The sequence below is a fragment of the Micromys minutus genome (genome assembly GCF_963924665.1).
Source record: "Micromys minutus genome assembly, chromosome: 19".
Lineage (NCBI taxonomy): Eukaryota > Metazoa > Chordata > Mammalia > Rodentia > Muridae > Micromys > Micromys minutus.
In genome coordinates this window covers 1,864,927-1,890,317 of record NC_137954.1, presented here as the reverse complement: position 1 = coordinate 1,890,317, position 25,391 = coordinate 1,864,927, and the positions used below count along the sequence as shown (strand labels likewise).

Below are 25,391 nucleotides of genomic sequence, written 5' to 3'. Positions count from 1 at the left end.
CTATCAGCCTCTTTCTGTTACAAAAAAAAATGACACAGAAAATTAAGACATAAACCCCTATAACAGAAACAGGCCTTTCGGCTTCATTTTCAAGTTAGAAAGCAGCCCTGTTCATGGCTTCCCCTTAGCCTAACTTAGGGATCAGTATCGGGGCCATGACGTAGACAGTTTAAACTTTCTAGCTACAGTCTATTGCAATGTGAGAGCAGCCACACACGCTGCACAAATGAATCACGTGTGGCCATACCAACAGTTAGAAGCACTAGAATTTAAATTTAATATGATTTTCATGAATAACAAAATGTTACTCTCCTTATGCCTTTTCTCAAACACTTTCAAAATGTAGAGATTTTCTTTCATTCTTGAGCTATTAAAACAAAACAACAACAAAAAACCAGAATGTAGTCCAGATTTGGCCCTTAAGCCACAACCTTGACCACAGGCTTAGCTCATCAGCGTAGCTTTAACTATGTATCACATTTACGATGATAATTTCCAAACACCTGTGTCAAGACCCATCTCAATAAAGGGCACAGTGCCCAGGTGCGGTATGTTCCAAACCTCCCAGGCTGTTCTGATACTGAGTCAGGATGGAGGGCCACAGGCAGGCTTCTCTCAAGCTGTCTCCAGTGATATCCCATAAGCCTGTCCTAAGCAAAACTGTTAACCACCCCCTAACATTCATACTGCCTATTTTTAACCATGCTTTCGAGCTGTGAAACTTTATTTGATCCAGGACACAGTTCAAAACTCCCAGCTTAAAGTAACGCAACGTCTAACAGCCAGATTAATGGGTGAGTTGGTTCTCCACATGTGAAGCTCAGTCACTAGAGTTACTGGTATGAGCCTTCTGGGACTCTTAGGTCCTCCCTACAGCCAACAAGCTTAGTGGCTATGAATTTAATTTAACCATTATTTCATCCCCTTGGTTCCAAAGCCACAGCAGAAGAGCGTGTTAAATCAAAAAGCCCCATAAAAAGAAAACCGAGAATAGTCAGAACAACTTTCTCTGTCTCTCTAAAACAGGATTTGCACACATCAGATACTTGATAATAGCACCATATCCCACAAGTTTGCAGTTTGCAGTGACCTCACAACCAACGCAAGCACTTGGTAAGTGGTGGCATTGCCATTATATCTTAAATTTTAATTTTAAAATGTTTTAAAATATTATTTTATTTAGTAAAAAAGAAAATTTTTATTCTCTCACAAAATCTTTATTCCTGGATTCCAGAGAGGACCTCTTAGGTTTTGGATTTCAAATGTTCACCACAGTCTACATGTGGCAGCTCTGATCCACAGATGGGTGTGCTATTGGAATGCAGTGGAAACTTCAAGACATCAGTGTAGGTCACAACTGGGAGCACTGTTCTGGAAGCTTGTGAGCTTGGCTGCTGGAGGTGAGTTACTGGTAGGTCTTTGAAGATTATAGCTGGCCCTGCTTCCAGACCCACTCTCTGATTCCCAAGTCCCCAAGCTGTAAATGAACCAGCCACAGGACAAGCCACCATCCCCCCACCCCCACACCCCACCCTCTCACTCCCCATCCCCCCACACCATCCCCCCACCCCCACACCTCACCCTCTCACTCCCCCACACCATCCCCACCCCCATCACCCCCACCATGGCAGATTGTACTGCTAAAAACTGTTGAGAGTAAAAATGAGCCCTCCTCCCCTTTAGTTGCCATATGAGGTTTTTGTTCGGAGCAGTGGGAAAAACAGTTCCTACAGGGGCCATGGACTTGAAAGGGATATTGGGACTCACCCCTTTCCTTGTTCTCTGCCTCTGGGCCACCATGAGGTGAGAGGCTTTCTTTCACCATGCATTCCACACCACAGAGTCCTCCCTAATCACAATCCCAGAGAAACAAGGCCTAGTAAACATGGAATGAAATCCTAGCCCAATCATATCTTCCTTCTTTTAAATGTTGTCTCTAGTAATTTGTTGTGGCCATGGAAAGCTGACAAATTCTGAAGCTGAGCATTTCATTTCTCACCCACCTTTGGAGAATAGTTGCTTTAAGCGATTGGCAAAGGTTGAGTTATGAGCTTTAAAAAAAAAAAAAAAAAAAAAAAAAAAAAAAAAAAAGTGGTTCTTGGGTCTTTGAAAAGGCAAAGACATAAACATACTAACTGACTGAAAAGCATTTCAGCAACCCAAGAATCCCTTGAGTGTTTGAACAAACAGGATATTTAAACTATAGAATATTCCCCCTTTATAGACTAAATGTGAATGTATTTGGTGACATCAAGTAAGGTCACATGGGTGGGTCCTAATCCAATGTGACAGGTCTGGTGTCTTCAGAAGAGGAGAGGAGAGAATGAAGGGACAGACAGTTGAAGAAGGCAAACAGTGGCCCTCAGAAAAGCTAACCCTGATGGCACGTTTATGTTAGACTTTTAGCTTCAAGAGCTTTGAAGAAACAAAGGGTTCTAAGCTGTCCTGTCGCCAGGATTTTGTTAGGGCAGCTCTGAAGCTCTGCTGCATTTACTCTGAGTTTGTTACTAAAAGGAAGTTACTGGATACTTCTTAGGCATTCTTCTGGACAGACCAAGTCTTTACACTGAACATAAAGTTACATTCAGGGGCTTACACTATTCCTTGGTACCAGTGACCTAAAACACTTCTTGGGGAGCCAGCGTGGCGGAGAACCTATGAACCATTGCTGTGAAGGAAGTAACGACTTCCATCACTTTCCTATTTTGTAGCATGAGTCAATAGGAAAAGCAGACAAGAAAGAGGCAGGTTTGGAGCAGGTGTTTGGTGTAACTGACATTACCCACTAAGATGTGTAAACATAGTAAAATGCCAAATAACTTGTCAGATTAGCCTAAATTGGAACAAAACATGAAAGTCTGAGAAAAGAGCTTATGGGGCTCTAACTTTTTATATAACTACAGTTTATGGTAGCAGCAGTTTTGGGGTTACTGGCAGTCACAATAAAGCTGGTACTATTTTCAACAGGTGGTATTGAAGAAAGACACAGAATTATGAAGTCATTTGGGATTCCTGATACAGCATCAGTGAGCAAGGTAACAACTGTAATATGGCAGAGTGCTCATCCCCAAGAGCCAGACAAAACCACAGTGAATGTGTGTTTTAATAGTGCATATTTACCAAGACATCACATGCACTCTGTACACTGCTGGGTTCAAGGAGAATAAAAACAAATAGAAAATGTTCCTTGTCTTTAAAAAACAAAACAAAACAAACAAACAAACAAAAAAACCCTGACAATCCACCGGGAAGGAAACAACGTAAGGAAGTTAAAACAGGGACATATGCACAAAGACGTATGGGACACTTGCTACCCATATTGGGTCGGACACACACCTGGGTTAAAAACTGACAAGTTTCACACAGCAGGAGCAGAGGGAACAGAAATTAAGGTGTTGAAAAGATACAAAAAAAGGGTAAAAAGTATAAGGGCGGAACAGAATAAGGAAGCCTCTTCATCCAGACTTTCTCTAGAGATTATTCCAGAGAGCGCCCTGGTGTAAACAGGGAGTCTATGTAGGTTCATCTGTGATGCTCAGCCAATTCTCTACACATCCCATCTATATCTCCAGGTCCTATGTTTTGTGAGCTAGGTTTCTGTTTCAGCTTAAACTAGCAGGGACTAGAGAGACAGCTCAGTGGGTAAGAGCACCAACTGCTTGCTTTCCCAGATGACTCAAGTTCAAGTCCTAGCACCTTTGTCAGATGATACAACTGCTTGAAACTCCAGCACTGGTCAAGCCTACACACTCTTCTGGCTGCCACAAATACCAGCACACCTGTGGTATATGCATGCATGCACACACACACACACACACACACACACACACACACACCTAACAAAAATAAAATAAAATAAATAACAGGGTCCTAGCTGAGATACTACTGAATATTGTTCCTCTATCTTTAATCTGTTTCCAGTCTGAGTGTAACTAACCCATATAGTTGCCTAAAGAGTTGAAAAAGTCACATGAAATAGTACTTCCACAATCATTTTCTTTCTGGACCAAAAAGGAGGAGGAGGAAGAAGAGAGAGGAAGAAGAAGAAGAGGAGGAAGAGAAGAAGGTAATCTATAGAAACAGACTTTCTTCAGAGTTACATATCAGAAAGCATATGGAATGTTGTGGGGACATTCAAACCAAACCAATATTCTTTTAAAAACCATTTCTCACACAGCCTACTGAGCCCAGATCCTCTAGCCCACATGCATGCCGAAGGAACAACATCACCCCATCCCTATGTCCCCACCCCTACAGTGCTCCTTCAGAGCTTACTCAGCTGTTTCACATATGAGGGTCATTCCCTTTTGCAAATGATCACTTAACCATGTGACTCTCTGCACAGCATTTAGCTTAGTAGTAACCATACATTATAAGATAATCATGTTGTCACTGGAAGGTGAGGTCTCCCAATATTTATGACCACTCTGGTTTATACTTACTGCCTAATATAATGAATACTCAATACATATTTATGAATTGGTTGGAATTGTGAATACTCAAAACCAAACACTGATTAATAAATATTTAATGAACACATTTCCACTATATACAGTGGAAAATAAGATATAAATTTTTACTATGCGTGTACTATGTTTGTACATGTATACTTTTAGATGGCTGGTAAGAGTACAGGAATAAGTGAAGAGTTTATGAAAAAATCAATTTCTGTCCATATTTGGCAACATTTTTTTTACAATGTTCATGGCTAACCTTGAAGATAAAATGATTTCTGTAAAGATGTAAAGAGTTCAAAGCACAAGAAATGGCTTTGGGGGACATCCTGAAGCACTTCGCAATGGAACCCAGCTCATGTGCAGAAGCAGACAACAAGGCTCTGCTCACCATAGGCCTGTCTCGCTAACAGACAGAAGTGTTAACATGCAAGCCACAAAGCTCCAAGAACCAGTAGTGTTCCCACAGCACAGCTGAAGAGACAACCAGGCAGGTCTCCTGGGCTTCTGACCCATCCTTGGAGGACATGGCCTAAGAACCACTCTGCATCAGAAAAGAAGATAGGAGAGAGGTGATGGTCATCTTAGCTGCGTGTGTCATGTGCAGATACAATAAAGGTCTGAGGTTGCTGCTGGACCAAGTCATCCTGCGCTATTGTCAGATCTTTCTGCTCTTGGATGGCTAAGAAGCTCATAGGATGATGTCGGCCACCATTGAAAAGGTCTCTGGTCATATTTACATTCCTTTATTGTTTTATATCTGTCTATATATGTCCAGGAAGAAAAATTAGAATGTTCAAAACTGAATAGGACTGTCATTAATGGGATCCATCTGCTTCTGCTCAACCATTAGGTTTTCTAAATAGGTAAAAGCCAAGTGAACACCCACACACACTCACACACACACACACACACACACACTCACTCACACATTCACACACACACACACACTCTTACACATACACTCACACACACACACACACATACACACACACACACACATTATTTAGATTTTCCTGGTAGGACTGAGGTAACCACATGGTATGAATGCTATAATTTCCAGAGCACAATCAGTGGCATTTGATATGTTGGTTGTTTTGGGAAAGGCAGACAACATTTAGTTGACTCTAGGTGACATTTGAGAAAACTCAAAAAGCTAATTAAAATTCAAGTTAAAGGAGAATTGTGACCAAGTCCAAAGATGCTCCTCTTGCTTTTGTGCTCACAAAGGTACATTTGAAGGTGTGACTTACAATCAGACAGACAGACAGACAGACAGACAGACAGACAGACACACACACACACACACACACACACACACACACAAAGAGCCTGAAAATGAAGAGGACAGAGAACCCCAGATAAGATGACATGCAAGAATAACCAAGGGAACTGGAAAAGCAGGCTACAAGGATACTCACAGGTGGGTACCCCTTCTTTGGAGAAGGAAGTGCAAGGCTGACATGGGCACAATCTGTACAGCAGAGTGTTGTCTGAGGCCTTCCTCAGTTTTCAGCTGGATTTGCCCGGGATCCCCACATCTGTCTGCATCCGATTGTCCCCAAAGAATTGGTAGAAGGAAGAGCCCAGGTACTGAAGACATCATTTGAGACCTACTTAAAACTACACCTAAGGCCATTGGCTGGGCTTTTCAGTTATACAACACATTCCCCTCTTCACTGATGTCTCTCTGAGTAAGGTTTGCTGCCACTTCAACTGCAAGTCCCATGTGACACAAATGTCAGCTGCCTTATGAGCTAGCAAGTTCTACATCACCACAGATGGCCAAGCCGAGGCCAGGTAGTGATCTGTCAAGGACTAGAGGCCGCAGCAAGATGGAGCCAGTCCTGCAGGTCTATCCCAGTATACACTGCAGAATACTTGAATGGTTTAAGCAATAGACAGTTACTGTCTTAGGATTCAGGAAGAGGTTGCTAGTAGTGTCCGTTTCTTCAAATGCCTTCCACCTGGTTTATCGGCTGCTATCCTGTTCTGTGTCATTGTCAAGTACGTCTTCCCTCGGTACTTGCTTGTGTCCCAATCACTTCACAGACAGCAGTCAGGTTGGATGAGAGCCCACACAAATGCTAATTTAATGACCTCTACAAACGCCCACTCCATACTGAGGTCCTGGAGGTTAGCACCTCTAGGAATTTTCAGAGGACACAACACAGCCCAGAAAAAATGCCTTCTCCCATGCCAGACATTTGCAACTCGAACATACAGGATGTTGGTTGTCCTCAAGAGTGTGTCACTGAAGCCTCCCCATAAACAATGGGTCACCAGTGCTGGTGTCCCAGGGACTCTGCAGTTGGGTGGAAGGAAGAGATGGAAGGAAGCCGGGTCTATGGTAAGGGCCATGGGCATTTTGTACAGCCTCATTCAGACATATTTGCTCATTTACTTTATCTGGGGGCTTGGCATTTACTTTTCCACTGGTTGATATAAAATGAAAGGCTTGTACAAACATAGTTAATTAGTGCACTTTGCCAGTGCAGAGCACAATGGGGCATGTGGATTATATTGCCCGATCTTCTCAAATAAGGCAGTCATACTTGGAGTGGCCTTTTCTATAAGGTCACTTTTGAACAGATCAAATAAGCCGGTAAAAAATAAGTGTAGGGCAAAGAAAATGGCTGTCAGTAAAGGTGCCTGCCACCAAGCCTGCCAACCTGTGTTCAACCTCCCAGAACCTACATGGTGGAAAGAGAGAAGTGAGTTGTTCTCTGACCACCACACATGCACTGTGGCACTCCATGCATCCTTCCATCCCAACACACATGGAATAGAAAATAAAGTGTGTAAGCCAACACAAAGTAAAATGCAAAGCAAGAACACCAATGCCCTGACAAAATTCTGCCCAAACCCCTAAGACCCTGGGCTCCAAATTCCACTGAAGCCACACAGCTCAGGGGAACATCAACAGGGTACAATGGCACCACTCTAAGTCACACACCTGCATCCCCTTCACTGACTGGATGGACAGAGAAGACTGTGTGAATGTCTCCTGCAGAGTTCTACTACTCACAGTCTGAGCGTCATGGAGCATAAAGAATAAGGGCATCCAGGAGGGGACGTCTGCTGTGTGACTTCTTCCAAAACCACAACATAAAGTAGACCTAGAGTTTTAACTAAGAGAAGCACAGTGGCCACTCCAGCAGCCCATTTCACAGATGAGCAAAGTGGGTGGGGGCAGGGATCCAATGTAAAGTAACTGTTGGACTTCACAGCCATGTGTTTTCCTATTGCAGGGTGGGTTCCTGGACATCAGCTTGGCATATTAATATTTTTACAGGACATGGCTGAGCATTTAGATTAAGGAAGCCTGGTGTGTATTTATGTTGGATTTAGAAAAAAAAAATTTGACATTTTAAACTTTCACGAATCAATGAGAAGAGCAGGCAGAAGAAAAGTAGAAAAGCAAATACCACTCAGCAGCAGTCCAAGATTCTGGATCACAAAAACAGCTTTCCCAGAAGCAAATGGTGTTCTGGGAAGAAAGGAGCCCAGAGGCCATCTCATCTCCACTGAGGAAGCTGGAGGCACCTCAGGTATTCATCCAACAAAGGCAGGATAGAGGGTGAGGAAGGGTTCCTTGCTTCCTGAAGGCCAAAAGGAGGCTGCCTTCAGCCAGCTGGCTTTGAGCAATGGAAGTCTCCTGTTAGCTATGTTAGTAACAGAAACCAAGGACAGGTTTACATGGTGAGAGAGGGAAGTAGGAACAAGCCACAGAGAGCACAGAACACTCAGCACAGATCACTCGACACAAAGCACTCAGTGAAGAGCACTCAGCACAGATCACTCGACACAAAGCACTCAGTGAAGAGCACTCAGCACAAAGCACTCAGTGAAGAGCACTCAGCACAAAGCACTCAGTGAAGAGCACTCAACACAGAACACTCAGCACAGAGCACTCAACACAGAACACTCAGTGAAGAGCACTCAACAAAAGGACTTAGCACAAAGCACTCAGTTCAGAGCACTCAACACAGAACACTCAACACAGGGCACTCAGTGAAGAGCACTCAACACAAAGCACTCAGTACAGAGCACTCAACACAGAACACTTAACACAGAGCACTCAACACAGGACACTCAACTCAAAGCACTCAGCAAAGAGGACTCAACACAAAGAACACTCAGTACAATGTACTTGACCTGCTCTTTAAATCTAATTCCATCCCTTTCTCCCATCATTAACCTTTTAGGGAAATTTCTCAATTCCTCTTCCTCTCTCTCTCTCTCTCTCTCTCTCTCTCTCTCTCTCTCTCTCTCACACACACACACACACACACACCTCTCCCTCTGTCTTAAAATCTCATTTTACAAGTATGAATTATCATGTTCTGCCTACATTTAAAATTGATTTCTTAAAAAAATCTCACACAACTCCAGAACAGTACAATTATTGGTAACTTAGTAAGAAAAAAGCCATAGTTGTTATCAATAATCTGATTAATTGCAATGAAATCATGATATTATCCATAATGGTTACACTTACAATAATGTCTGTAAATGTCTGCCATCTGTAAATGACCAGATAGCCTTGAAGTCTCTCTCACTCTTCTCCCAAACAAGGAAAGATTATGGACAAATCTGGTTTGATGTTTATTTGTTTATTATTTGTTTTAGGCTTGCAAACAGGTTTGCCAAATCAATGTACTTGTCATAAAGGATGCACACACATGCAGAAGAAAGGTTTGCCACTGCTGGACTCATTCCTTGGCTATTTTGCCATGCTGAGTCATGAGTGTCTTTTCAGCATCCCCTGGCTGTGAGAGTATTTGGAAATCTCTTTACATATAGTTCAGGCTTTCCTTCCTGCCTGTAGAGGCGGAGAGGCTAGCTCAGGCTGCCAAAAGAAGGTGCCTGGGTTGTAAAAGACATTTAGTTCTGGGGCCTAGAGACCCATGGTTGTGCCTAGTGACAACTCTCTTACTATCTGGTAGAAGGCTGCCTCCCTATTTATAGCCTCCTTACATTCCTGGAAATGAAACAGAGAAAAAGGATGGAAGGAGGAAGAAACAGGGAGGAAAAGGGAAGGGAAGAAATGGACAGAAAAATGTAGGAGGATGAGGGAAGGGAGGGAGAGAGGAGGGAGGAAGGGAATCAACAAACATGAAAAGAAACGAGCACAGAAGCACATGTCTAATAAGCGCTAATCCCATGGGGTCGCGACCTCATCAAAGCCTAACCACCTGCAAAGGCTTCATCTCCAGGCAGCATCCCAATGACAGATCAAGTGTCAACAGGTCAGTTCATGGGAGGACATAGCCCAGCCCTCCGCTGCACAACTCCGTGTCTCAAGGTGCCTGAGATTTGAAAGTTGTAACAGACATTGTTCAGTCCAAAAAGTAAAGAAGACTAAAGGGTAAGAATGGGTTCCATAAAGGGACAAAATCCTTGCCATGCTAACTTATAAACTGAGAGCTGAGAGCGGGGCTTTGACATCTGATGGTTTTTCATTTGCCTAAACAACAATCCACCGGGAACCCAGGACCACCAGAATGCCCCCAACATGAAGTCATAAAACCACAGACTTATTGAGATTTCCTTTCAACTTTCTTTTTGTAATTTAATGGTGAAGTTCCTGGAACTAGTTGAAAAGGCGATGTCACAATGTCAGAGGCTGGACACACACATATTGTCAACTTATTAATGAGCATGGGCATTTAAACAATTACAACTCTAATCTTAAAATGGACATAGCAACACCTAACACCTGTTGGTAAAACATGTAGCTCATTTCTGCAAAGCACCTTATATGTAATAAGCATGTGCTTTATGTGTAATAAACATGTACTTTATATGTAATAAGCATGCACTTTATATGTAATAAGCATGAACTTTATATGTAATAAGCATGCAGATGTTAGTATAGCACCACTATTTGTCATGTACTTATCCCATAATTATATTTTATAGCAATGAGAGATTGTTACTATATTTTGATATTTTACTTAATACTCTAAATTATAGGAAAATTCAGAAATCTTGATGCTGTTAAATAGAATAAAATTATTACAACTGAATTAAGAGCATACAAAGTATTGACTTATAGGTTAATAAAAAAACAATTCATATTTTCTCTGAAATCCAAAGAATGTAGTAAAATGGACCTTTCTAGGTGTATATCAACATACTTAATCAAATAATCTTTATTAAAAAAACAAAACAAAAAAAGAGTTTGGAGAGAAGGCTCAGCAGGTAAAGTGCCTGCCACAAAGCATGAGTTTGGATTCCCCAGCCCCCTGTAAAGTCCAAGAATGGTCCTGTGAATTGTAACCCCAGCTCGCAGGGCTAAGTAGAGACCAGAGAATCCTTAATGCTCACTGGCCAACCAGTCAGCCAATCAGTGAGTGGCCCTAGTACCAGATGTCAATCTCTGGTCCCCAAATGCATCCGCACATACATGCACAGACACATGGAAACACACACACACACACACACACACCAACATGTACGCAGATATACGCTTTCCATAAGCGTTTTTTTCAAAGAAAAAAAGGACTGTTTACATCATCTCCTGCTCAAATCCCATCCCCCTTAGAAGAACACTGCCACCATTCCTGAGATCCTTGAGTCATGCAGGACTCCCGCCCACTTTGCCCACTTACTGTTCTTTACCACTTAGGCCATTCACACTCCTGTGTTTTCTTTGTCCCCCAAATCTTAGTGTGCAGGACTCTGAATGGCTGACACTTTGTCAGAGAAAGCACCCCACACACGCACCCAGCCTTCCCACACTAAACCCACTCCCTTGCTTTAGCTGATTTAGGATGTTTCATGAAATTAAAATCATGTTTACTTTTTATTGCCCACCTCAATAGAACATTAGTCCACGAAGCCCGCTCATCTGCCAAGCACTCCTTATTCTCTCGTGCCTACAAAAGTGCCTGCCGAGACTGTATAGCTAATAAACATTTGCTCAAGGAGTGAGCTTCTAACAGTAATGATATCGCTTCCGGTTCCTAGCTGAGCACTGAGTCAATGCTGTGCGTTATCTTACCGGCTTTTACAAGTGCAGTAAACTCCATACAGTTGTTGCTCTGGTTTCACCAACAAGGAACTTGAAACTCACAAAACCAAGACAAGTGAGAGCAAACATGACGGCTACCATACTACCCAGCCATCTAGGGCGTGGACTAGCAGTTGGAGTGAAGCCTAGGCTGAGCTACCTATTTCTTAGTTTCCTAAATGGAATGGAATGCCTGGCCATGGAGGTGACTCAGGACTGGACCTTCAGTCTATCCCTTGTACGCCCAACCTCTACAGGCAACCACAAAACACAGTGGCATGGTCCAAAGACACGAAACCCTCCATGGTTAATGCCAGACCCACATTCTGTGTGTTCTTTCCAAGGAAGGCAAAGATTTAATGACTGGTGCCAGTTGTAGAGTCTTTCAGGCATGTTTTCAGTAAAAAGTCACCAAAGAATAGCTCTTAATAGTTCAGAAATAATGAATTGCGAGGTTTTTTTCTTCCTTGGGTTAAAAAATGCTTTGGAGAGAGCTATTACAAAAAGAAGCCTCTAGGGATTTCTTCTCTTCTAAATAATATAATTGCAACTCTCTAAATATTTCCATGGATGTATAGAAATAGAATTAGTTAAACGACTTAGGCTTTTGGTTTGTCTAATAAGTAGACTGACATTGAATGAATCAGGAAATCACACAGCTGTTCAGATTGAACATTACTTGGCTTTTTCATATCCTCATTTGAGCGTTACTGTCCCGGCATCAGTAACTGCCGCAGATGGCCTCTCTTGGGCACTGTGGAATTCCTGGTCCGGTCTGAGATTCACAGGATTTTTTACAGGTAGAATGCATGCCTAGTACCCTCCAAACTTTGGAAATATCACTGAGATTGCCAAAGTTGATTTCAAAGTCAGTTCTTGCCTAGTCAGATTCCATGAAGGATATTGTTTTTACTGGTTAGAACTACCTTTCTGTTAGCTTTTCAGGAATTAGAGGGAACTGTGACAATTGGAGCTGCAAGGTTCTGCACAGTAAGGTACCTCTGGCTGTATCTCTGTTGGATGCAATGCTCTGCCAGGGAGTTAGGAGATACCTGCATCGAGGGAGGTTGCCTCAACCTGGCTCTGTGAAGGGCATCACCAAGAAAACAAAAATAAAAAGTCAGATAAAGCATTCAACCCTATCACAGACCAGGAGAATTTTAAACATTGTTTGGGGATAGAGTCTCTTTTAGAGAATGCTAGTGTGTGTGTGTGTGTGCGTGCGTAAAGTTAGCTGAATTTACAAAGATTTTTTTAAATATTCAAATTTTTGCCCTTTGAGCAAGGGTGGAGATAGCATATCTTTTTTTATTTTTTCTGACAATAGTGTCTTAAACACATGCTCTAAACCACCAGTGAAAAATTATCTCCCTTCTAAAAGAGAAGACTGTCTTGAAATCAGTTCTGTAATCTGGGGCTTAAATGAAAACTGGTAAAACCACCTCCCCATGATCCACACAGTCAGTCAGTGGCGGAAGTTATAAACTCCTTCCCTGATGAGCAGCCCTAGAGTAATGATCATGAGGACAGATCACTTTTCTCAACATACTCTGCAAAAGGTTCTCTCAAGTGCAGATCTGGGGATAGAAATAGGATTTTATGCAGTAAGTCGCCACAGGAAATAAATTACTTTCTCTTTTATGCAACTAGGATCATGCCAGTCATGACACCAACCTTGGGAGAACTAAGAACAATTACTTGCTCTTGTGTTCCATGGTGATAATGGAACATCCTCCCCAAGTCCCTGCCTGCCCCCTCCGTGTATGAGAGATTATGTGTGAGATTATGTGTGTGTGTGTGTGATTGTACATGCATTTCCATATGAAGTATTGTCCTGTGTATGCGATTATATGTGCATTTCCGTTTTAATGAATATTGATGTGTGTGTTTTTGATTGTACATGAATTTCCACATGAATGTGTGTGCGTGCGCAACTGCACATGCACACGTGCATGCATGCATTGGCACGTATGTGGAAATCAGAGGCCAGTCTTGGTGCCTGTCTTACCTTTCACCTTGAGACAGGATCTCCTGTCTCCACTACACACCCAGGCTGGGTGGCTCGGAAGCTTCCAAGGACTCCAACTTTATCTTTCATCCGTTGTAAAAATGCCAGGAATACAGATATGTGCTATCATTCCAGCTTTGTGTGGTTTCCGGGGATTTGAACTCAAGTCCTCATACTTTTAAAGGAAGCACTTTAACCAACTAGATGTGTCCCCATGGTTCTAAGGAGCACCAGCTAACGAAGTCTGCCAGAGCCACCCCTCCCCAAACGCTGCCCTGTCTTTAAACAGGGCATAATGTATCTGTGAAAGACAAGTCCTTAGAAAAAGGCTTCTAGGGTCAGCAAGATGCTCATGCCACCCAACCTGATGAGCATGAGTTTCATGTCAAGGACTCACATGGTGAAGAGAAGAACTGACTCCCACAACTGACTCCACTCACCCTCTACACATGTGCTGTGGTAGTCATGCACAGCCCCACAATAAGTAAGTAGGGACCTAGAACTAACCGTATCTTAGTCTAGTTTCTAGTATGCAAACTGTGATTCATGTATTTTCTCTACCACTCTGATAAATTAAAAATAACTTGGGGTAACAGAAGGCCCAGTGGGCACTTGTGCAAGTTGAATGGCCTGAGTTCAATTCCTGGGACCCAAGTAAAAGTAAAAAGAGACAACTGACTGCACGCGCACACACACAATTTTTTTTTTTAATTTTAGAAATAACTCACACTCAAGCATTACAGCTAGTAACAGCAGGCCCTTCTATTTCCCCAACATTCTCCACCCAACCCACACTAAGTGCTGGACAAAATGTGCATGAAATTCCCTCTAATTCCTATAATTACTGCCATCCAGACTTACAGCTAAAGAAAACTGCAGCTTAGCACACACAGATCACACAGCACACACACACAGCACACACAGCACACACAGCACACACAGCACACACAGCACACACAGCACAGCACACAACACTGTCTAGTTAGGAACAAAGCTGACACAGGATGGAAGCCACTGCAGGCTTGAAGGCCAAAGCTTCAGGGCAAAGTCTTTAAATGAGGGACCTGAACAATTTTACCTCTAATCTAGTTCATCTTAGCATGTGAGAATTAATATATCTAAATACAGTGTAAAATGGGGAAAATAATGTCATGAAGAATTTAATAATTGAAGAGACAATTTAAAACCGCACAAAATCACGGTCTTTATGAAAGTGCTTCTGAAAAAACTGGGTGCTTGCCACACCCAAATACTTCAAACGTCTAATGATAAAAGCACAAAGTGAGTAGACATTTAATAGGAGTGTTTAGCTGACCAATCAGTCCAGGAGTTAGGTGGTGACCGCACAGTGCCTCACCACACTTACTTTCAATCCACCTGCCTCAGATGTTGGGGGTAAACACCTAATTCCCACAACAGACCAGTCATTATTCCACATTCTCCACACTGACACTGTAGCAAGACTGCAGCTCTGACTACAATGTATCCTTGCCTTCTGTCTGGCGATGAAGAACATGAACCACTCAGACTGCTCAGGCAGAGGAAACGGAGCTTTCCCATTGCCAGGTTAGTATACTTTATCTGATTAACCAGCTAGACTCCATCACTCACCGAAGACAAAGGTATTTGATTGTTTGGAATTAAGTGATTTTAATTAGACTAGACTGATTTCTAAGTCCATCTCATGATTTATAAGAATTTAAAATTCTGGGCTGGGAAGATAATTTAATTGTCAATGTCCCTGCTGAGTTTGATCCCCAAACCCATGTAAGGTGTAGGGGCACGTTCTTGTAATCCCGGGTGCTGGTCTAGCCTACTGGCAAAGTCAAGGGCAGAGAGAGAACCTGTCTTCCTCACACGGTGAATGGCATCTGAGGAAGGAAACCTGAAGTAGTTGTCTTCTGTCCTTCATATGCATCTTTATGCATACCAGCAAGTGCACTTTCTCCCTCCCTCCCTCCTCTCATATAAAGGCTTTGTCAGTTACTGTTCTACTAGTTCCTTATAATGCCATTTTACCTGGCAATCTACAATCACCATAAATTGGTAGAAAAAAAAATCTTGACTTGACCAAGATGTTTAAGGAAGATGTCAGCTGTTTGAAAGACCCTATGCACCTTGACCTGGCAACATGCAGATCCACGCACTATTGATATGATATTGTTACCTGCACTTTTACAAGAAAGATAACAACTAAACACCCCTTCAATGTACCAGTCAGTGCAGTGAGAAACTTCCACAGTGCATCTAGCCTTTGTAAACCGTTCTTAATAGACAGATGCTAACTCCGTGCCCACTGACTGAGGACATGAGAGACACAAAATACTTTCAAGTGGTAGCTCTGGGTTGAGCTGGACCACCTGGCTCAGCTTGTCCTGCATCTGCTGTGAATCGGCCTTTCATAAAGCAGGGCATTGGCTCTCACAATGATACTGGAAGATGCTTGAAAGTCAACTCCTGAAGTTAGATGTGGAAAATAAGTTACATAAAAGTCCAGAGCACATCCCTAAAACACTGCATGCTCTCAGCGTTCATGTACTTTCTAAAACCCAGAAGTCATGGACCAATATTTCAACACTATCAGGGACTTACAGTGCTGTCTTGGAGAGAACTGTAAATTGATTTTCCACAGCCCACTACCTTTTATAGCCTACAAGATTTCCTTAGCAAACTTATCTTTGCTTGTGGTTTAAACTGTCCCAAATATTCACGCCCAAGTTTAGAGTAGTTAACTGTGTGCCAGACAGCTCCCTGTAGAATAGTCCAACTTCAAATTAAACCCAACACTAAAGCAAGGTCAACATGTTTCCCCTTTTCCTTCAACTCTCCTTTCTGGATTTCCTACTACAGAGCCACCACACCCTACCCGGACACATCAGGGTTTGTAACCTCCTGCTCACTGATCCAGTCTATCAGTTTCACCTTTTCAAAGTGGGTCAGGGCTGGAGAGATGGCTCAGTGGTTAGATCACTGAATGCTCTTCCAGAGGTCCTGAGTTCAATTCCCAGCAACCACATGATGGCTCACAACCATCTGTAATGGGCATAGGATGCCATCTTCTAGTGTGTCTGAAGATATCAACAGTGTACTCACATATATAGAATAAATAAAATTTTTAAAAAAGCAACAAAAAAGTGTGTTTGTCTATTTCTGCTGCTCCTTCTGAAGTTCAAACAGTCACAGCATCCTACAGGGACTCTTTGAGAATATTCCCTGTAACCTCCAGGCTGTAAGCCACACAAGTCAGTGGCTATGTCATGTGAAAAATGAGACCTTGCTTGCATTGAACCTTGCTATGATTCAAGTAAACTGCACAGTTACCCTAATTATTTTAAATACTACAAGCAATACTAGATTATTTAGAGCACATAAGACATGATTGCAAACTTATGTTATTTTATGTTTCCTATTTATTAGCTTTGTGGGGAGGTGGCATGCATAGGCTACTATGTGTGTGGAGGGCAAAGGACAGTTCAAAGAAATTAGTTTCTCCTAAAGTGTGTTCTGGTGATTAAAGTCAGGTCAGCATGCTTGGTGGCAGACACTTGCTGAGCCTTTTTCTCAGCCCAGGAGAAAATGCCTTTTTAAAAAGAACTGCTCCTCCTTTAAGTTAGAAGGGAAGCAAAAGTTGTTTAAGGTCCACCATTGTCTTGCTTTTTAATCATGAAGTGAGTTATCCAGGTGTGGTAGCACACACCTTTAGTCCCAGCATTCAGAAGGCAGAGGCAGCAGATGAGTCTGAAGCCAGCCTGGTCTACACGGAGAGTTCTAGGACAGCTAGGGTGACACAGTGAGTGGGGAAAAAAAAGGACATTGTTGACTTCATTCTATCTCATCACAGTGGCCGCCACTGTCACCAGAATTCTTCCAAGGCTGTAGGGTGCTGTATGAGTCAGCATCTAATCAGAGAAAACAGGCACTGATCTGTCTTATTCTGAATACTTTAAGGGAAAAAATGGAGACGCCTGAAACTGTGGTTATTACAAGCAGCCTCTGCATGGCTAAGTGAAGCAAAGGAAGGGAATGACCCACAGGTTAGACAGGCACGCTCCAGAGAGTGCTGGATAAAGCACAGAGACATCTTGAGTTGACAAGACCCCTAGTGCCCCGAGTTCAGCATCGGAATGATCAGTTTCTCTGAGTACCAGTTACCACAGGTACCTGCTGGAGTAATTGGCAAATTCCAGACTAGAGACAGATCCTGTTTTAAGAAAAACAAGGACAGGCAGGCATAGAGGCTGGCTCCTTTAATCCATTCACTCAGAAGTGGGGAAAATGGGTGATTTATGTGAGTTTGAGGCTAGCCTGGTCTACATAAAGGCTTCCAATCCAGCCAGAGCTACACAGTGAGATCTTACCCCAAGCCTCAACCCCCACCCCAAAAGAGAAAAATGAAGGAAAAGAAAACAAGGTGAATGGCACTTAATATGGTCTCTGCATGTATGCATACACACACACACACACACATACCACACACACGTGCATAATTTTTTATGAAAACATAGTTGCTATGTTAGAATATTTTCAAAATTTTATAGAAGTGTTAAATCCAAAAACTCTCAATAGGAACCAAACAACAAAATGCTCAGAAATACACCAGGAGCTTAGATTTAATCTGTATAAAGTCTAAAATTCTTAGAAAGATAATTCCATAGGCTCTTTTATGTACTGATATTTTTTTTAACTAAAAGTTGAGTGGTCATCTTTACACATTTCAACTCCCGTGGCTCCAAAACCTGACTTGACTCTCAAAGTTGATACCAAGAAAAACAGCCCTCTGTGAGATTAATCTTATTCTAACTATTAGAATTCTTAAATCAGTAATGTGTGTTGTGTATCTGTGTGTAACTGTATGTGAATGGTCATGTGTGCACCTGCAGATACTGCACATATGCTAGTCATGTGTGTGAAGTCATAGGACTACCTTAGGTGGCCATTCTTGCCATCTACCTTGCTTTAGACAGGTCTCTATGTTGTTTCCAGACTAGCTGGCCTGTGCGCTCACCCCTCCTCCCACCTCCACCAGAGTGCTAAAATTTCAGACACACTACCACATCCAGATTACCTGTGGAATCTAGGAATTCAGACTCAGGTTGTGTGTGCTTGTGTGGAAAACATTTTAACCAACTCAGCTATCCCTCAAGAGTCTAATTAATATTTTAATGGACAGAATTTAAAAGCAAAATGGGAGAATAACCCCATATTGATAGACTCCCCAAACCTCTCTTGAGAGCAACTAAGAAACCACCGGAGCCACCTTCTTGATTATATCACTAAGCAGAAAAGGGAGATGTTTTTGGTTCATAAAATCAGAGAATTATGTTTATCTGAACTGTAGATTTCTAAGTAGTTACTGATGCTGCTTAGAAAGGAAGAGTATGAGTGTAAGCTTACTGAATGCCAAACACAGCAGTGAGCTGACTATAAAGAGGGTATGAATCTAAAGCCTGGGGAGATGGCTCAGTGGCTGAGTGCTTACCTAGCATGCATGGGACCCTGGGCTCAATCCCCAGTACTAAAACATAAACAACAACCAAAAGGTAAAAAGAAAATACATGTTTCATAGAGCCAGAAGGTAAGTGTCTTTTTCTAGCTGTTAAAAGGGCCTATTTGAAAATGTACATATATTTTATACTGTTTTCAGCTATGTTGTTGGCTGATTAAAATATTCTGTTTGGGAATTTCACTCACTGTTGACACCTAACTGGACATGTCCTTTGAAATGAAATACTGATTCAAAAGACACTTTGAGCAGTGAGGCCTACACCCACATCCAGGGTGCAGAGAACAAACTCATCAAAGGCAATGCACTAGGCATGGCCTACACAAGAAGGAGAGGCGCTCTCAAAAATCCCAAATATTTCTGAGTGGTTCAGTTACTTGTGCCACAGGGGTTCAAAAATGTGTGAACCATCCATACACTAGCTGGCTTTTAGTGACAGCCCACAGTCAAAGATGTAAGAAAAGGAACAAAAAGAAAAGGGACCTCACAAAAACAAAACAAAACAAAACAAAAAACAAAACCAAACCAACCAATCAACCAACCAATCAAACAAACAAACAAACAAAAAACAAACAAACAAACAAAAACAGGAAAAACTCTTCACAATGACTTGGATAAAGTGTGAGTCTCACTGAAACTTTAGTCAGTCCAAGTGAGGCTCACTCCTCATTATGGAGTGGGAAAGACTACAGAGCCAGGAACTTTTCAATATGCTTCACACAGATGCTAATGGTAGAAGACAGAAAAGGTGGGCACTTGTCCATTTTATTTGAACTGAAAGGATAACATAAGAAACTTCAAGTTAAAAAAAAAAAAAAAAAGGAAACTTCAAGTAAAAGGTCATCAAGGCACATAAAACTTCAAAAACTAAGCTAATTCCAGGGGAATGTTATATGAAAATCTCTTTCTTATAAAATGAATTAGAAGATTATGTTACATCACAATTTTATTGAATATAACAGTTAAAATTTTGTACCTTTCTTTTATTTTCCTGGCAGTTCTGGGAATCAAAACTCACATTCATAAGGTCTCTGTCACTTAGCTACATATCCAGCCTCTGGCATCCTTTATATGTCATAGTCCCTGGCTCTATATCATTAGTAGGTATATGAGACTAAATAAAGCCTGGAGAAAGACAATCATTATCCACTAAAACCATCCTTCATAAGTGCCACAGACAAGTAAGCCTTCGAGCTTCAGGGAATAATAGAATTCGCTGTGTTGATACTTGGAAATATTAGTTGTCAAAGTCCCTTAACACACAAGCTCCACCCCAACATAGCCCCACCCAAAGCAAAACACTGGAAAGCTATACAACGGAAGAGTTCAATCACTGAGGATCAGCCAATAGAAAGCATTCTCTTACCTGATATGGCCGATCAACTCAATAAGCTTGTGGCTGAAGAAGTAAGCAGTCAACTCAGACACATGACTCAGGACTGAACAGACCCCAAAAAGGGTTGTAGTTCCATTTAGATCTTCCAGATGCCAGTAGAGAAAGGTGAACACAAAGCCGTATCCAAAACCCATGAACCAGGCTACAAACAGCACCGAGCCATACTGCACACTACACAGCAGCTTGATCAAGTCCCAGAAGCTGAAGGCCTGCGAGTGAGTCGTAGCAGTTGGAGTCTCTTCAGAGGACTCTGTGGAGTTGTCCCTTTCCACCTGTGGGATCTCCACCTCTTTCCCTTTACCGTCACTACTGTTGAAGTGGTTGTAGCGGAACCGGAACTGAGTGGCAACAATCAGAGCCACGGTCATTAGAACTCCAAAGACGATGAAGACAATCTGGTAGTTCCGGTACTCAGGGGGCTTACACCCCTTTCCATCAATGAGCACATCTATATGAGTGTAGTCAATCCCAATGCCCACAGACAGCATGGCCAGGCCCCAGCCCAGGGAGCCCCACATGCGCTGTAGCCCATAGCGATCCCGATGTTTTCCCAGGTACTGGAGGGTTACTGTGTCTACAATGGTGACAGAAGAGGCACTAAAAAATTCTCCTATAATGACAACCACCAAGATAACCAAGAATATCGCCTCAACTTCCTGTTGATCATACACAAGGGTGACTTGATCAGATGATAAAGATTTGGTGGTGGTGACCACAGCAATGGTTGTCTCCCTGGTGACATTTCCTGTGGGGGGCAGGGTCACTGTGCTTGTGTTCAAAATCAAGTCTGTAACATGGTGGGTAATTCCCTCTGTCTGGGGCCGTAGTGTGGGTTCACTGGTCAAGGTCAACCCTGTTGACAAGGGATCTATGTCTGAGATATTGGGCCCTGTTTCAGACAACAACAGGTTCCTTTTCTCGCGTGATTTTGGTGGTGTGGTAAAGAAAGCAACAGTGGAGGAGTTCATTGGCAGGATGGTTACTGGGTGAGTTACATTGGTGGGGTGAGCAGTTGGAGGAATCTTTGGTATACATCTCAAGGTAGCAGGTTTGACAAATCCAATGCCCAGGTTGAACAAAACCCAACACAAAAGTGAAAAGAGGAGGACAATTTTGCCCTTTTTGAAACGATCTGCAACTACGCCCCAGAAGGGAGCGCTGCAGAATTCAATGAAGTACCGTATGCCCACCAACAGTCCACTCTGGCTGGGTGACATTCCCAGCTGTTTATAATACACAGGTAGGAGAGGGTAAAGAGAGCCATAGGCGGAGTAAAAGAAAAAATAAAACACCTTAGAGATGAGAAGATCATTGTTGATTTTCACACAGTGCTTCTCTATCCAGTCTATTTCCTCCTCAGGGATGGCGGAAGTCTCTGTGGAGGAGGGGGTTTCGTTAGACGGTGGTTCTGGTTCTCTGCGGATGCCATTGAAGGGATCAGCAAGCACGTATTTTCTCTTCTGCTCCTCTTCATCATCAGTTAGGATAGCAACTTTATCATCAGCAGCCATGGCTTACGACCACCATCAGGGTCAGTGACTCTCAAAATCCTGAGTGGTGATCTGTAAAATGAAATGTGAAAGGCATTTTAGCAACAGCAGTCAGAACCTCAGTCTGCAGAGACATGAGGCGTTTCAAGCTGCAGATAAAATCACATCTGGGGAGAGGGTTCTTATCACAGCCACATGGTCCTGACCAAGGAAAATGGCCTTAAAACATGAAACACAAGAATGGAGAAATAGCTCAGTGGTTAAAATCACTTTCTGTTCTTATACAACTCAAGCTCAGTTCTTAGCGTCCACATCCTGTGGCTCTCGACCTTTCCAATTTTAAATCCAAGTCCAGCACTCTGATGATCTCTTCTGGGCTAAACAGATAAAGGCACGTACACATGTTTACATATACACACATGCATACACACACTGGAGGGACACATATGTATACACAAATAAAAATAAAATAAAATCTCTTTTGAAAAGTACGTACTCTTCTGACCACTGATTGGAGCCAGGGTCAAGATCCACAGGTTGAGAGACATTGCACTAAATAGTCACTTAGGAATTCAGTTTAAAAGATTAGAACCAAAAGCAGGTACCTTCTGAGGACTGCCATATAGCTCCTTGGTAGAGCATTTGACTACCGTCTATGAGACCTTGGGTTTGGTCTCTACCAAGACACACATGTAGAAATAGATGTAGATTCGGTCTCCTGGTTCAGAGTATACAAAAGTAAAATAAAACACTTATTGAGTTCTTACTATACCGAACAATACTTAAAGACTTTTACATGTATTAATTCACATTAATCACAACATACCTACTATTCTGTCCACATTACAGATAAGAAAAATGAGGCCTAGCAAGCTTAACTAATAGGTGGCAAGGCCTGGATTTGAACCTTCCTTCAGTACACATAAGCTGATGCATCCTTAGTTTATACAGCCTGCAGCTTATGGGCTACATGTATTCGTGGATAGTGGTAAATGTAAAAAACAAAGTCATGTTGCAGTATCAAAAGATTAAATATTTCTACCACCAAAGTGTCAAATGCTATATATTATACAATAAACTGAAAGGAAGGGTGTTTTCTATATGGAAGATTAGCAATCAATCAATAGGATAAATTTATAGGAACCATGTCACATTCTATAACTTTCTCTTATTTTATTACAGAAATGATTAAAGAGTCAAACGGTTGTGCTTGCACCAAACTGTGTCCTCTCCAGTTGCAGTAAAGACACCCTGATGCTAAGAGACTTGGTCATTACATCCACTTCAAATCCTTCAACTTCTTCTAGCAAAGAGAAGGGCCAACTCTTTATCACTCCAGATCATGATCTTAACTCCTTTTTCCCCATATGAACTGACCCACAGAAAATGCAGACTCATGCATGCCCATTTCTATGAGGCCCGTAGACGAACAATAGAAACTTTTTTTGGAGCCAGCATCTCACTATGTAGAACTTGCTCTGTAGACCAGGCTGACCTCTGGATTAACACATTTAGCATCGTGTACATCTGAAAACACAATTTAATGGGACCTGTGTAGTAAGCTGATTTATCTTCTATCTTCAGGATATTTAGGCTAAAATGGTTTATAAATTGAGGTAAAATTCATGAGTTATTTTTTAAAGAAACAAGCCACTGGCACTTTACTTTGCTTTATTTTCATTTTTTAAAATATGAAAATGTATTACCACAGCATTTCCTTCATAAAATGTCTGATCATAATCTTTCCTTCTTACCTCTCTTCAGAGCCAATGAGAACAGGCTGCTTAATGACTTTAAACCAGACCCCAGGAATATTGACAACTATCTGACCTATTGACCAAAACAAGCAGCCATAACATCATTGCCTTCTCAGTGACATGTAAGCAGCCATCACTGAGCACCAAAGCTCTGATTTTCTTGCTGTTCCTGATCAGCTGGACCCTACCACACTTCCTGATAGCTGCATTTAACTCTGAACCCTGTCTTTTCCAGCACCGTTCCCCTTTGCTTTAAGAAACACTTCCAAAATAGTTGACCTTCAGAGCTATGTCAATCTAGGCATCTGGGATTGTTTATTAAGCCATACCTGGTTCCATCAGTGACCAAGAAGCTTCCTAGCATTAAAATGATGCGTACATTTGCCCATCCTTCCGGCTTCACAAGCTTGAACAAAAGAATTCATTTCTCAGTCTCATTTTCCCGTTTTGTTTTTTTTCGTTTGTTTGTTTGTTTGTTTTTTCCTTTTTTGTGAAGCTGGGGTAGAATCTGAGCCCTTGAGCATGCTCAGTAAGCACTCTACCACGAGGTTACACTCCTGGCCCCAAACCTTGTTTATCTTAGTAGCGAGAGAAAATACATTGGTTTTTCACAGACAAGAGGTTCTTACTGCTTGGTTGTGACAGACTTTCTATAATGTGCTGTTGTTATTTTTCTGTGGTTATTAAAATCTTCCTCTGTTCAACTCAGCAGTTCAGCTGGCAACTCTTGTTGGCCAAAGGACGTTAGGACATTAGTCAAACACCTATACATCTCACCAGGTCCTAAGAGGAAATGTTGTAGACAGCTGAGGAGGAGCCTGGAATGAACTGGTGTGAAGTACAGAGAAAACAGGCTGCAGAGGGCAGGGAAGGCAATCATAATTCACTGTGTGTCCCCACGGTGACCAGTCACACTGACAAAGACTGCAGAGAAATAACTCTGCTAGGGAGCAAGAGGCATGGATAGCAACGCAGCTCCACACCTGCAGCCAGAAACCTGCTCAAATGTCCATAAGCCAGAGTCTCCAAAGAGTCACCTAACATACAGAAAGAAAGGGGAAAATGAGTAAGGAAACCAACGCTCAAGCAGGTTGTTGTTGTTGTTGTTGTCTGCTTCAAAACATAAAACAAGCCCTCTTGTAAGTGCTCACTTTTAAAACTGTATGTACTCGGCTTTTATTTAAAAGATTAAAAACCCAGGGATCTTCCATCCAGAAAAATCCAAAGACAGTATATCAAATGTTTTTACTATGATGGAATGATAAATATTTGAAAAGATAAAAATCATTACAAAATATCTAAGACATAGAGAAGTGTTTCAGAGTATCTGCACAGGTTGGCTTATAGCTATAAATTTCTAAAGTAGAGGAAACAAGAAGAGATGGGGGCTCTTCACCCTGTCAGTCAACAGAATCTAACAGGCTGTGCTGCTTTTAAGGAAAATGGTCCCATAGGTTCATATAATTGAATTTGTGGTCCCTAGTTGGTGGAACTGTTTGGGAAGGATGGGGAGATGTCACGTTGTGGTGATGTGTCACTGGAGACAGGCTTGAGGTTTTTGTGTCATTCCCATTGTGTTCTTGGCCTCTTGCTTATGGCTCCAGATGTGAGCTCTCAGCTGTTCCTGCCTCCACACCTTCACTCCACTCTCCTTAAATGCTTTCTCTTATATTTAAGAAAACCCTAACATATATATATCTGCCAAAATGTAATCCAACACATAGACACAATGCTTATATTATTATGGATCAGTTGAAAATAACAT

General features: G+C 42.1%; 1 protein-coding gene across 1 annotated transcript in view; it reads right to left on the bottom strand.

Annotated features, from left to right (window-relative positions):
• The window catches only part of MFSD6 (major facilitator superfamily domain containing 6), a 60,689-nt gene that overhangs the window by 19,522 nt on the left and 15,776 nt on the right, over positions 1-25,391 (bottom strand). The window contains exon 2 of the mRNA XM_080933425.1: positions 20,350-21,941. Within this exon, the coding sequence (XP_080789551.1) occupies positions 20,350-21,890 (1,541 nt within the window). The 5' untranslated portion in view covers positions 21,891-21,941. The remainder of the gene's footprint in view (positions 1-20,349; positions 21,942-25,391) is intronic.